Below are 13747 nucleotides of genomic sequence, written 5' to 3' on the forward strand. Positions count from 1 at the left end.
CACACACACACACACACACACACACGTCACAGTCATACAGCAGTTTACAGGGAAGGGGTACTCTTGGGCAAAGATAGACCCAATGCTGTGGCTCCCAGTCTCGGAACTGTGAGACTGACCCATGAAAGTAGGTACCCGGGCCTGGGTTCGGGTGAAGCTAGCCTCCTCCCAGGGGACATGATGTCCGCTGGTTCTGCGGAACCTGCCTTGCAGTAAGATGGATGGAGAGCAAACAGGAAAGGGGGCTTCCCACCCAGCAGGGTGTTGAGACCTGTCATGGTGACTAAGGATGCCTGGGGAGAGAGTGTTGGCAGAGCACTAGGGAGCCTGTGTTCCGGCTATGTGACCTTAGATAAGTCTGTGCTCGCTTGTGCCTCCAGCCCCCATCGCCAGAGTGGCCTTGAACTGGCTACAAACCTGAACTTCTGATCCTTCTGCCTCACCTCCTGAGTGCTGGGAATACAGACATGTGCCACAGAACAAGTATTTATTGTGTATGTGTGCGCGTGCACACGTGCGTGCGCGGGCACACAAACGTGCACAAGCATGCGTACACAGCCTTGCTGCCATGCATGCTCGCGTGGGCAGTCTCTATGCATTAGAAGTATGACGGCAACTTTGTGGAATCTATTCTCTCCTTCCACTGCCTAGATTCCAGGGGCTGAACTCAGGCTATCAGACTTGGTGGCAAGCACCTTCACCCACTGAGCCATCCCACCAGCCTCATGCTTTTTATATGCTGCTGGGCTTGAACCCAGGCCTTCCGGCATGCTGAACGAGCACTCTTCCCAAGGAAGCTACATCCCAGCCCGAGTCTGTTCTCTTGAGCCTCGGTTCATCTTTTAGGCTTTGTCCTCTCAGGTCCTGTCCATGCGTTGGGTGTTTCTGTACCCTAGACATCAGGGCACAGCACCAATGTCCCCGCAGCAGGGGGTGATTCAGCCACAAGTACCCCCTTGTGCTGCTCTCTCACCCTCCGCAGAGGTGACCGCTGAGGGGAGGGGACAGAGAGGACAGAGTTGCCCAGGAGCACTAAGGGAATCCTGATACTCCTGCTTGCCCCCGAGCAGGATGGGACAACTGTCCAGGTGTGGTGTCCTTCCTCCACCGAGTGAGTCCTCTGGCCCTGGGCCCAACCTGTTGGAAGAGGGAGCTTGCACAATGGGGAGGCACAAAGTGACAGCCGGAAGGCCCCAGGGACAGAAGCCCCATTGTGAGAGGGCAAGGCAAAGGTTAGGCCAGAAACGGAAGGGGGCTCTGCAGGGGGCCCCAGCTGCCAGGGCTCTTGATGTGGGGCCCTTCAAGGCGCCCCGTGCCAAGAAGGATGCCCTTGGGCCTGGCGGAGGAGGCGGTGCTGGGCAAGGTGCCCACCACACTGGGGAGGGCAGACCCCACAAGGGGCGGCTGGGTACACTCAGCCTCCGCGGCGCACCACCTCCTGGGGAGGAGCTGCCCGGAGTGCCCTGAACCTAGGCAGTTTCCAGAATCATCCACTGGAAATTCCTGTCATTCCTGGGAGCTGCCGTGGCTAGGAGTGGCCCCCAGCCCAGGGTCACTGGGACAAGGATGTGCGCGGCTATTTTTCATCCGGAAGGGCCTGGGGGTTGGCTTAGAGAATTTTGCCCCTAGCTCTCAGTCCCTGTCAAATCCTAGACTCTGATCTCAGTAGCTTCTTAGCTCCCCTTCGCACACCTTGTCGGCCTCCTAAAATGGGCTGGAAAGTCCTTCCTAGTATCAGTCCACAATCCTTTCTCTCCTGAGTTGCAGTTCAGTTCTGCTCCTCAAGAAAAGTCTTCCACTGACAAGAGACCCACAGGGGAGACAAACAGGTGCTCACGGTCCTTAACCAGCCCTCCCTTCGAGCCCCTAGTCGGGAACTACGGGCTACTTCAGGTGCCGACCAGCGGCCCCGCCCTCCCGCAGTCCCTGCTTGGGGCGGGTGCTGCGGGCAGGGCGGTACAAAAAGCGTCCCGCCCTGCGCTCCTCACTTGACTCGGTCTGGCGGTCTCGAGCTTGGAGGCGGAGGCGCGCAGGGCAGCCTGGGTCCAGCCCACACCCCTCACCAGGTAGGGACTCTCCCTGTTCAGAGGGCAGAGGGCATAGAGAGAAGGAACAGGGAGGAGGGGGCACGCAGCGCGAGCAGGACTCGGGGTGGAGAGGCACAAAAAAGAGAGGGTCAGAGGGGCGCAGAGGATCGAAGATAGGACAGGACACATCAGGAGGTGGCTGGAGGGGGACTAGGAAGACACAGAGCCAAGAATCGAAGTCAAATACGTTAGAGGGGTAGAGGGACCAAGGGCAGGGGAGAAGAATGGGTATTGGGAACGTCACAGTTTCCATTTCTTTGCCCTTGACAGTCCCTAGGTGGGTCAGGGAGGGGGCCCATTTCTCACACGTCCCCTGTCCCCATGAGCAGATTGACGCCCAGTACTGAGTTCTTTCCCGGGACTCGGGAATCAAGGTCCGACGTTTCGCTTCGCTGAGCCTCCTGGGAAGGTTCCAGGACACGTGTAGGGAGACCCACTCTTGACGTGTGTAAGGGAGTCTCCAGAACCCAACACCTCTGTCCCCTGACCTCTGTCCTCCCCCGGCCAGGAGGCACCATGTGGGGATGTCGGCTGGGGCTGCTGTTGCTGCTGCTGGCTGGCCAGGCTGCCCTGGAAGCCAGACGGAGCCGCTGGCGCAGGGAGTTGGCGCCAGGACTGCACCTGCGGGGCATCCGGGACGCTGGTGGCCGGTACTGCCAAGAGCGGGACTTGTGCTGTCGTGGCCGAGCTGACGAGTGTGCCTTGCCCTACCTGGGAGCCACCTGTTACTGTGACCTCTTCTGCAACCGCACCGTCTCAGACTGCTGCCCTGACTTCTGGGACTTCTGCCTCGGGGTGCCACCCCCCTTCCCTCCCGTCCAAGGTGGGCACTCGGATAGCATAGAGGGTGGACACCTTGTCAGCTGCAGTCTCAGCGAGCTCAGGAACAAGGCTGATAATGGACATTTCCCGGCTTTGAAAAATGTAGGAATAAAAATCCTCACCCTATTTATTCCCTGCCCTGTTGGAAGTCCCTCCTGTGGTCTTCCTTGGCTCAAGCAACTCTGAAAGAGAAGATCCTGTTAGGACTAAGGTGGCCCTAGGGCAGGCAGGGCAGGCAGGCTTGAGCCCTATCTCCTAGTCAGTACAGGGAAGGCGGCTGCCCCGCCTGCTGACTCACCCTGGGGCTGATAGAGCACACAGGGGCAGCCAGGTTGTCTCAGTCAGGCGATTTTTACCTTAGTTAGGATTCTGCTCCTCTGAGATTGGCCATGTTATTGGGTGACTAAATCTGCTCCTGCCCTCGCCTGCACGTGCGCTTTCCCTGAACGTGATCTTTCCCTGCATCACCCTGCTCCAAGAGGAGAATCAGGAAAGTCCTTCCCACAGCCTGCAGGGGGTGGGGGTGGGGGTCCGGCTAAGGAGAACCCACATCTGGGTTGCTATTACAAAATACTGTGCTATCTTAAGGGAGTTGCTTGCCTTCCCTGGGCTTCAGTTTCTTTCCTCAAGCTCCTTCCATGCCCCAAGTGCAAGTTCCAACTCATTTGAGTGACAAAGGGTACCAGGAATGCCATGGCTGGCATCCAGGTGAAACAGTGGGCCCAAACCGGAGTTCCTGAACCGCTCCAATGTGGCAGTTGGTGTGGGGGCCTGCAGAAATCCCAAGATACTGTTTGTCCTTAGAGTCAGCGAGAGCTGGGATTGGCGTGTGATTAAGATGAGCTGGGCAGGTGTTGGGCGACCTGGCCTCAAGGACCTGGTCATCTCAGCTCCACTTCTCTCCCTCCTGTAGGATGCATGCACGGGGGCCGCGTCTACCCAGTCTTCGGAACCTACTGGGACAACTGCAATCGGTGGTGAGTATGAGAGACTGGGGTGGGCTCACTTTTAGTGCCACGTGGCCTGCAGGCCGGGTGCCAAACCCTGTCGCCCATTCCCGGGGATGTCCTTTTTGTGGTGTGGCATCAGTGTCCGCGTCCGTGATATGGAAACCTTCAAACTGACCACACCATCTCATATAATAGAATTCTAGTCACAAGCCTAGGAGTGGTCAGCCACGGTGGTCTGGCTGGGTGCCACACCTAAGCCGGGACTTTTCCCTCCACCCCTCCTGGTTTGGGCTGGCTTCCCTCCCAGCCTGTCCTGCTGTCACGGGAGAGTCCAAGAAGGGGACGCCAGGAAGGAAACCTCTGATGCAGCATCCGCTGTCCTGGGTGGGATGAGGGTCAGGGATGACTGAGCTGGCCACCAGCCAGTGGCCTGCCGCAGGGCCTTCCCTGGAATGTGCCCTCTCCCCACCCTTAAACCCCTGTTCTTAGCAGCAGGAGGAAGGGGTCATGGGTATCCTATCCTTGGTCTGAGCTGGGAAGGAGAGCAGGTGGGGAACATGGAGGCCTTCCTGGAAACCATGGGGTCTCTGCTGCCCTGAGTTTGCCCCGCCCCTCCCTCTGCCTGGCCTGGGAGGCTCCAGGGAGAAGGAAACTTTTTGGAATGCACTGCGCCTAGCTGTTGCCTTTGCCTCACTGGTGAGGGGTGCCAGGGTCACTGTGGGAATGGGGACCTTGTGTGTATGTGTGTGTGGGTGTTGGCGGGTGTCTGGGTGAGGGAAGGGTGTGTGTGTGTGTGTGTGCTCAGAAGGGCGGGGCGTATCTGCAGAATTCTGCTGTTCTGATAGGGTGGCTGCCAAGGGGTTAACGTTTTCACGGCTGTCCCAGGCCCCTCTGGAATGTTGGGACCTGTTGCTACCAGTCTTGTCTAGACCTGCTTGAACAGCCCTGGGGCTCAAGAGATAGGGACAGGAAAGCATTGGCTGACCCCTTCAGGACAAGGTCCTGGTGGCTGAATCCCACTTGAGAGTGGAAGACTGTCCGTGTACCTTCCAGGCTGGACATCTCCAGCAGGGATGCTTCTGAAGGGCCCAAGAGCTGTTGAAGAAGGTAGAAGAAGGGGCCTCCCTACCCCCACAGGTCCCTCCGGCTCTCTAGAGCACCGCCCGCTGGCTCCAGGGCTAGAGAGCCAGCCATATTGGGGCTTGGCTCCCCTGGAGGCTCCTTATAAGGTGGCATTGGAGGCGGGTGCCCTGGGTTGCCTGGAAGGAGGCTGTTTAGAATCTTGTAATAGCAGAGTTATGAGCTTGTAAAAGCTTCGTAGAATGCCTAGAATTCAAGCCTCCAGCTGATGCCTAATTACTGAAGACCCACTGTGTCGTAGGCACCAGGTTGGGCCCAGGAGGTCCAGCTGGAAGGAGACAGGCACAAGTCTGGACCCATGGGAACTTGTAGTTTCGTAGTGAAGGACATGGAAAAGAAAAAAAAAAACCACACAAATGTTATGACAAGCTGCTGTAGGTGTTCTACAGGGAGAGAGGATGAGGGGGATCCTGGCTTAGAGTGGGGAGGAGAGCGCGGGATGAAAGGAAGGCTGCTCGGGGCTCTCTGATGGCCTGAGCAGAGGACAAACAAGGGACCTATACATGGGGGAAGGAGGGGGCACCACTTAGGGGAAGGCAGGAGGTAGGATAAGGTCTTCTTGGCGGGACCATCAAGCAGCAGAGACTGGAGAAGGCTCAGCCGTGTCCCAGCTTCTGTGTGCCTAAGGAAAGTTCCTTATAGACCTTTAGTCTAACCAGCATTGCTCGTGGATCTGTCTGGCCTCAGAGCATCTGGGGCAGGGACGGCTAGTGAGTTGATCTGGAGTAGGGGTGGCAGCAGAGGAGGAAGGACAGGAAGGTGAGTTCAGGATGTGTGTCTTTGGCATGCTCCGACAGGGGACATGGAAGGTTCACCACTGACCCTGGCGCTCGACAACAGCTGGGTGCCATGTTCTCAGATGAGGACCGTGGGAGGGGCAGACCAGGGGAAGGCTGGGTGGCTTTAATCCGAGATGCCATTACGCATCCCAAGGTGTGGCCAGCTGGACATGAACAGGAGAAGGGGGGCCCAGGGTTTCTGAAGCAAGAACAATAGCCCAAAGTACCCACAATGGGTCAAGCCCTTCCGAGGCCTGGAAATCCCTGGAAAGTGGCACTAAGTGTATTGTCCTCACTTTACAGATAGGAACGAAAGATAGAGGGGGTGGGGCTTTTAAGCAACCTTTCCAAGGCCACAAAACAGGCTAGCAGCGTCCGAACTCAGGAGTTAAACTCTAAAGTCTACTTTCTTAGCCACTTGGCTGTGCCACCTCAAGTCGTTCATTGACCCAACAGATATTGGCTAGGATGCAGGTTGACAGTTCCAGCCATGCTGGATGCTGAGGCAGGAGGATACCAAGTCCAAAGGTAGCCAGAACTCCAGAGTAAATTCAAGGCCAGCCTGCGTAACTTAGTGACACCCTGTCTCAAAATAGAGTCAAAGAAGGCCAAGGGTGTGGCCCAGGGAAGAGCATTTACTTAACATCCATAAGGCCTTGGGTTCAGTCCTAAGGACAATAAAAACAGTACGTGCTGGAAGCTCACCTTGCTCTTGTGTTTTTTTTCTCCTAACTCCTGAAGTGTCCCTAGAGTCTGTGAGGGGACAGGGATAAGTAGACTGGGGATATGGGTCAGTTGGCAGAGTGCTGGCCCAGCAGGTAAGAAACCCTAGGTTCAATCCTCAGCACACGTAAAAGTTGGCATGGGTGGTACAGAGGCAGGGGGATCAGAAGTTCAAGACCACTCTTAGGCTACACAATGAGTTCAAGGCCAACTTCAGCTACCTGGTCCAGGCTGCCAGAAAACAAGGAAAAAGGAAAGCCGTACAAACACCAGTAGGACACTAGGTGTTGGTGGCTAGGGGAATCTGTCAGTCAAGAAAGTGGGCGGAGATAGGACGACCAGAGAAAGCTTCTCTGAGAGGTGACATTTGAACGAGGAATTGGAGAAAATGAGAGGGAGACGTGGAAGATGTGGTTGGAGGAGCAGCTCAAAGGCCCTGGGCAGGAGTTTGGCAGGTATGAACAACCACTGTGGCTGGAGTCCAGGTCTGGGAGGAGTAAGGGTCAGACAGGACGGAAAAACAGATCACATAAGGCTTTGTCACTATGAAGGACTTTGGCTCTTATTCCACGGTGTGAAGCCAGTGGAGGATTGTTACAGAGGACTGGCTTAACAGGATGGCTGCGGCCACCAATTTAAAAATATACTTTGGGAACATGGGCGGCGTACGGTGGAGGCCAGAGGCCAGGACAAGGAGACTGCAGCAGTGATTAGGAGAAAGGTGGTGGGACAGAGGTGGCCGCGGAGAGACTGAGGCAAAGTCTTTACCCCGAATTTGTGTTAAGGTGTGGCTGGATCAGACATGAGGGGTCAAAGGTGACTCCAGGTTTTGAGTCTGAGATGCAGGAAGTCACAGGAGCTGGAACTCACTCTGACCCACATTCAACAGAACCTGTGCTGCATCCCCATACAGGTGATGCTGAGGAGCACTGAGATCCAGGGCAGCGGGGATGAACTGTAAACTTGCTAGACAATGGTGGTGCATGCCTTTAATCCCAGCACTCGGGAGGCAGAGGCAGGTGGATCTCTGTGAGTTCGAGGCTAGCCTGGTCTACAGAACGAGTTACAGGATGGCCAGGACTACACAGAGAATTCCTGTCGAAAATACAGGGACTTGACTACAGTATAGTTGCTGGTACAGAACCCCACGCCCACGTGAACCTCCAAGGTTCCTCAGGGGCCCCTAGCCCTACTCATGATTTCTTCCTTTCTGTCTGTCTTTCTTATCAGCACCTGCCAGGAGAAGGGGCAGTGGCAGTGTGACCAGGACCCATGTCTCGTGGACCCAGACATGATTAATGCCATCAATCGGGGCAACTACGGGTGAGAGGCTCTGGGCACGGCACTGGTGGGCTCAGGAGCGCACATGCATGTCCACGTACGTGATCCTTAGACATGGTCACTGTGCTAGGCGCACACACGCTGGATTTTACTTCTCTGTGCCTTGTAGCCGTCATGCGTTAGCCCCAAAGCTTCTGGCCTTGCTAGGTCTGTTACTTCTCTTTACCGTCTCTCCTCCAGGTGGCAGGCTGGGAACCATAGTGCCTTCTGGGGCATGACCCTAGACGAGGGCATTCGCTACCGCCTGGGCACAATCCGCCCGTCTTCCTCCGTCATGAATATGAATGAGATTTATGTAAGTCCGCCCTTGCCCACATCCTCACCATCTTTCTCCCGGGTGGCTTAGCGCATCATGGATAATGTGGCTTACCTTGCTCTGCCAAGGGGCTATCCCCTAGGACGAGGCTGTATGTCCCTGGGCATATAGGTGCCTTCTCTGGCAGTGTTGGGGTTAGCTTCTAAACCTACTTCTGGTGGCAGCCCCTCCCGCCTTCCTCAGCCTGGGAAAAATGCTGTTGGTCCCAGTACAGCTGGGTCAAGACCCAAAGGGTCAGGGGTCACCTTGGTATTTTAGGAAACGAGGGACAGACAGTCTTCCAGCTCTGGCCAGAAAGCAACAATTCTCGGAAAAAATGCCGACTCAGTGAAGCCCCCAGGGAGGAGGGGGCTTCTGTTTTCCCACCAGTCAAAGAGGGGGGAAGACTTCACGCAGCAGGCTTGGGTGGGGCTTGTGCTGTCCCTCAAAGAAGACGGAGAGAGGCCGGGGACTTCTACTCAAGGCCAGGGTGACCAGCCTCTGGCCCTGCCTTTCTCCCTGGGGCTGATTGCTGTTTTCTGCTGTTTGTCTTGGCGGCCTGCCTGATCACGGGACTTTACTGTTTCTTCCCGCCCCAGTCCTTTGGGGCTTGAAGGCCACTGCTGTGGCAGGAAGGAGGGTGTGGCTCACCAGAAGGTACAGAGAGAGTGGCAGGAGCTGAAAGCAGGAGCTGGTGGCCCTGGCCTAGGCATCCCTGCTGCTGGCTGGCCTTGGTGACTCATTTGCTGAGTAGGCCTCATTACCCCTGTGTGATCTTTGGGGGACCCCACTCAAGGTCAAGTTGGAAGTAACTGGCTCCCTCCCCGCACCCCAGGACAGCTCCAGAACCAACTGCTGGAGGCTCTGGACTTTCAGCGTCCCCCAAAGCCTGGGCTCCAAGGACAACAAGGAATGCTAGGAAGCAAGTGTCATCACTATTGTCTTACAGATGGTGCCGGGCCAAGGGGAAGCACTACCCAGGGCCTTTGAGGCTTCTGAGAAGTGGCCCAACCTGATCCATGAGCCACTGGACCAGGGCAACTGCGCAGGCTCCTGGGCTTTCTCCACAGCAGGTGTGTCTAGGGGGAGGAGCTAGTACCAGAGAGGAGGGCCATAGCCCCGCCTCTGACAGCACCTTTTACCTCTCCCACTAGCTGTTGCATCGGACCGGGTCTCCATCCATTCTCTGGGACACATGACGCCCATCCTGTCACCACAGAACCTGCTGTCCTGTGATACCCACCACCAGCGGGGCTGCCGAGGTGGGCGTCTTGATGGCGCTTGGTGGTTCCTGCGGCGCCGAGGGTATGCAACAGGGGCTGTGGGCTGGAAGAAGACGAGGCACCCTGAAGAGCCTGGGCTTTCGGGTGCCAGGCATCACGGTCTTCGCTCCCTTCTTCAGGGTGGTGTCTGACAACTGTTACCCATTCGCCGGCCGTGAGCAGAACGAAGCCAGTACCACTCCTCGCTGTATGATGCACAGTCGCGCCATGGGGCGGGGCAAGCGCCAGGCTACTTCCCGCTGCCCCAATAGTCAGGTTGATTCCAATGACATCTACCAGGTCACCCCTGCCTACCGCCTGGGCTCCGATGTACGTCTAAAATAAACATGGGGAGGGGGCAGAAGCAAGAGTTGGGGGGTTTGGCCGGCTAAATCTTACCTTGATGGACCTCCTTCCCCAGGAGAAGGAGATCATGAAGGAGTTAATGGAGAATGGCCCCGTTCAAGGTAAACACCCCTAGCCTGTCCCTGGTTCAGGAGCTTCCTGCGGGAGGCTGGGCACAGGACCTACAGCTTTAGGCGCCGGGTGCAGTGGAACAGGAGTGGAAGCGGGTCCATTCCCCCTTCCTTGCAGGAAGCTCCTGGAAAAGTCAGTCTCTATCATGAGGCCCCAGAGTCTCAGCATCAGAACCTGTACTAATGGGCCGGGCGCCCTCACTGTCTCTGCCCACAGCGCTCATGGAAGTACATGAGGATTTCTTCTTGTACCAGAGCGGCATCTACAGTCACACACCTGTAAGCCAGGGGAGGCCGGAGCGGTACCGCAGACATGGGACTCACTCGGTCAAGATCACAGGGTGAGGTTCCTGTGCGCACACAGGACTAGGAGTAGCGGGGTTTACACTGGGAATTCTTTGGAACTCTTGGAGTTTTCTGCGGAGCTGAGGCTGCCCCTCCCCTCCTCCTGTTGCCAAAGAGAGAACCGACACAGAGAGGAGGGGCTGGTTGCAGGGATGCGTGGACAGTGGGGAGCTCTGAAGGGTGTCTGGGAACAGTGACCAGCGCCTCCTTGAAATAGAGGTGAGAACGCAAGGGTGGAGAAATACACCTTAATCCCAGCATTGAGGGGACGGTGGCAGAAGAAGAACAAGGGTTTAGTCTTTACATAGCAACTTCAGGTCCAGTCTGGGCTATTGTGAGACCTTGTCTCAAAAAAAAAAAAAAAACAAGAAAACCCTCAAGGGTTGTTTACCACTTGTCCCAACTCTGGCCAACTCGGAGTGATGGAGGCTATGAAAAGAGGGGTGAACACTCAAGTGCCCGCTGCATTCAGATTTCAGAAGTGACAGGGGCACCAGATCTCATTATGGATGGCTGTGAGCCACCATGTGGTTGCTGGGAATTGAACTCAGGACCTCTAGAAGAGCAGTCAGTGCTCTTAACCTCTGAGCCATCATAAATAAATAAATCTTTAAAAAAAAAAAAAGAAAGAAAAAATCAGAAGTGACGGGTGGGTGAGGGGTGCTTTGTTCGGGTGCTGAGACCTGGTGCAATCAGCACCTGCTCCCTCTTGCTTTGCCACTAGGTGGGGAGAGGAGACGATGCCAGACGGGAGGAGGATCAAATACTGGGTGAGTCCCCGGTACAAAGCTGAGCCCCACATCCCCTGCCCTCCTGGGCCCTGGCCCATCCCTGGCCTCATGTCTCTCTCCTTTTCACTTCCAGACTGCTGCCAACTCATGGGGACCATGGTGGGGTGAGAGGGGCCACTTCCGAATCGTGCGTGGCACCAACGAGTGTGACATCGAGAGCTTCGTGCTTGGCGTCTGGGGCCGCGTGGGAATGGAGGACATGGGGCATTAATGACGGGCAGCCACTAGGTGGGATCCACAGCTACGAAGAGGCCTTAGGGGCCACACCTGATGAAGCCTTGGGTGCAGTCAGGGGAACCAGGTGCTAATTCACAAACACACAGATCCACTAATGCCGCATCCGGCCTGGGAGCCAGAGATGAGTGAGGCTGGAGGAGGTCCCAGACATCACAGCCAGAACTGGAGAGGGCCTGGTTTGGAAACTGCAGGGAGTATAGATCCCAGGCCCCTGGTCCACCAGTCCGAGACCACAGGAGCTAAGACACCCCACTCTTCCTACTACTTAATCCCATTCCCATTTTCTTAACTTTTTTCTTTTCGGTTGTTCCTTCCCATCTTCCTGGTCTCCATTCTGGCTGTACCTTTCCAAAACTTCCAGTACTGTTTTCTTAGTCTTTAAATATATTTATTTTTCTTTTCACCATTTTAAAATAAAACCAAAGTATTGATAATTACAGTGTCTTGGACTCTTCAAGGTGAGAAAACCAAGTCAGAGCCAATGTGGCCCACGGCTAGGCTAGACAAGAGAAAGAATCGCCCTAAAGCTGGGAACGCGGGCACAGGCTTGTGATCCCAGCACTTGGGAGATGGAGGCCTGAGGGCCTGAGTTCTAGGTTATTATTGGGTTAGGTAGCAAGACTGAGGACAGCCTTGGAGTACATGAGACCCTGAAGAAAAAGGAAGTGGAGGGATGAGGGGCGGAAGAATGCATGCCACTGGGTGACAGGCATGGATGGACGGCCAAAAAAATCTGTCCTTCTATTTCTAATTGTCGATGCCGAGTTACGTGGAGGAGGGGCCTGGATAACATGCCCTTTGACCCTCAGAGGTGGTCTGCCCTTTCAGATGCTGAGTCAGCACTGCCCAGGCAATTGGGGGGGTGTGGTCCAGTCTTCCAATCAACAGAAGCAATCCAGCAGGCAGAGAAGCAGGACCCTCCTCTCTCCCTGCTCCTGAGACAAATCCTCTCCCCGCTGTATATCCCCAGGCTCCCAGTGCCTACCAACTCCATCCCCTCCCCTCCTCTTCTACCCCCTCCCTTGTCTTTCTTACCCTCTCCTTTCCTTTCTGTGAGAGTCATATACAGTCAGGACTGCTCTCCCATCCCAGGCTTCACCCTGATTTCAAGGCCCCAGAGACCTGTCTTAACTGACCGCTTACCCTGTGCCCAGGTGGTACACACTGCCTACCATGTACACACCTGCAATCACAACACTCGGTGGATGCAGGAAGCTGCGGAGCAAATCCTGGGTCTGGAGACCCTGTTAGAATGTGACAGCCCCAGGACCTCTCTGTTCCTCAGATGACAGCTCATACCCAGACTCTAAGAACTTTCTGGTCTCCAGGCCCTCCCCTGCCACTCATTTCAAAGCCAGGTCCCTGTATTCACGTGGTCCCTGTAAAGGACAACTGATACAGAAGATGCTGCGCCAGGGCCACGCCCACCCCAGCACGGATTAGACACCACCTCTCCCAGCTCTCCTCTGCCTGCCCTTTCACCTCGTATTTGCCTTGTGTGTGCATTTGCGCTAGAAGCCCCCAGAGTCCATCAGGAGTCGGTTCCTTGTTCTTCCATGGAAAGGTTCTCACGTAGCGAGTACCCCAGGCTGTCCTCGAACTCTCAGTGTGACTGATGATGACCTTCAACTGATCCTCCTGCCTCTACCTCCCAAACACCGAACTGGCGGCAAGCACCGCCACACCCTATTGACCTTCCAGTTTATTCTTTCACCTTCCTCTTCCCTTTGTAGGCTAGCTGTGGGTCCCTCTGGGCGTAGATGCCAGTAATGTGCAAGGAGCTGTCTGGAGGACCGGAGAAGGGAGCTCCTAAGTCACCAGCGGAGCGAGGTCCGCACCGAGGGCCCTGGCAGCCCACAAGCATCACCTGAAAGGAATGCGGGGCGGCCCGATAAGCGGTTGCCTTTGTCTCGCTTCCTGTTTGCTGGACGTCCCGAACTCGGGGCCCTGGTCAGCATGTCCCAGGACTCAAAGCCCAGGGCGATCTTGGAACAGCGCAAGTGGGAAGTTCCGAGGGGGCACGCAGGCCCTCTCCTCCCCTCCGAGGCTGTGGCCCAAGACGCACCCTGATGGAAAAACCCCATCCCGGAATAGCTGTAAATTTCTACTAGGACCTTTAGCGGAAACCGTGGGGTGCCGGGAAGGAAACCGGACCAGAGAGGCAAATCGGATGCGGCCGATTTGCCAGCTGAAGCTCCCCTGTGCCCCGTGGACCCCTATGGATTTCACCCAGGTCTGCCCGCACTTCTTCTAAGCTGGGGGATGGTGGGAATGGAGGTGAGAGGCCTCAGCAGGTGCGCTATGCACCCCCGTTCCCAGCCACCCCTGTTCTCTGCACTACTGATGGGTGTACTGCCATGCTGAGGGGTGCCCCAGTGCCCCTTAAAGTGAGCCCATAGAGAAATCCTTCCCACTCCATGCCTCTGCCCTTGCTGTGTGTCCTGAGGTTAACCCATCCTCTTAGATCTGGCCTGACATCTTTAAACAAATACAGACTGA

The 13747-nt window shown here is 56.0% G+C and overlaps 1 protein-coding gene across 4 annotated transcripts; it reads left to right on the forward strand.

Moving 5' to 3' along the window:
- Positions 1–1918: 1918 nt before the first annotated feature.
- On the forward strand, positions 1919–11682 carry Tinagl1 (tubulointerstitial nephritis antigen like 1). 4 transcript variants are annotated; one of them, XR_007594143.1, is made up of 13 exons: positions 1919–2066; positions 2596–2910; positions 3823–3886; positions 7732–7824; positions 8023–8137; positions 9087–9210; positions 9292–9442; positions 9540–9729; positions 9821–9866; positions 10093–10216; positions 10336–10439; positions 10945–10990; positions 11085–11161. XR_007594143.1 is itself a non-coding variant. In XM_050155305.1 (12 exons), the coding sequence occupies exons 2-12, from the start codon at positions 2604–2606 to the stop codon at positions 11220–11222; spliced, it is 1398 nt and encodes a 465-aa protein (XP_050011262.1). In that variant the 5' UTR covers positions 1920–2066; positions 2596–2603; the 3' UTR covers positions 11223–11682. The 4 variants fall into 4 exon arrangements, 3 of the variants coding, with proteins under 3 accessions (XP_050011262.1, XP_050011270.1, XP_050011283.1); XM_050155305.1 differs by lacking the exon at positions 10336–10439 and having other exon boundaries at positions 1920–2066; positions 11085–11682; XM_050155313.1 differs by lacking the exon at positions 10336–10439 and having other exon boundaries at positions 1957–2066; positions 2417–2910; positions 11085–11682.
- The last annotated feature ends 2065 nt before the right edge of the window (positions 11683–13747 follow it).

Source organism: Alexandromys fortis, unplaced genomic scaffold (genome assembly GCF_014885135.2).
Source record: "Alexandromys fortis isolate MF-2015 unplaced genomic scaffold, M_Fortis_MF-2015_v1.1 scaffold_26, whole genome shotgun sequence".
NCBI lineage: Eukaryota > Metazoa > Chordata > Mammalia > Rodentia > Cricetidae > Alexandromys > Alexandromys fortis.

Bases quoted from the DNA above. Each gene is read 5' to 3' on its own strand.
- Tinagl1 (XM_050155305.1), top strand. From the start codon at position 2,604: ATGTGGGGATGTCGGCTGGGGCTGCTGTTGCTGCTGCTGGCTGGCCAG. The intron at 3,887-7,731 runs GTGAGTATGAGA...CTTTCTTATCAG, and splicing joins TGGGACAACTGCAATCGGTG to CACCTGCCAGGAGAAGGGGC. The intron at 8,138-9,086 runs GTAAGTCCGCCC...ATTGTCTTACAG, and splicing joins TGAATATGAATGAGATTTAT to ATGGTGCCGGGCCAAGGGGA.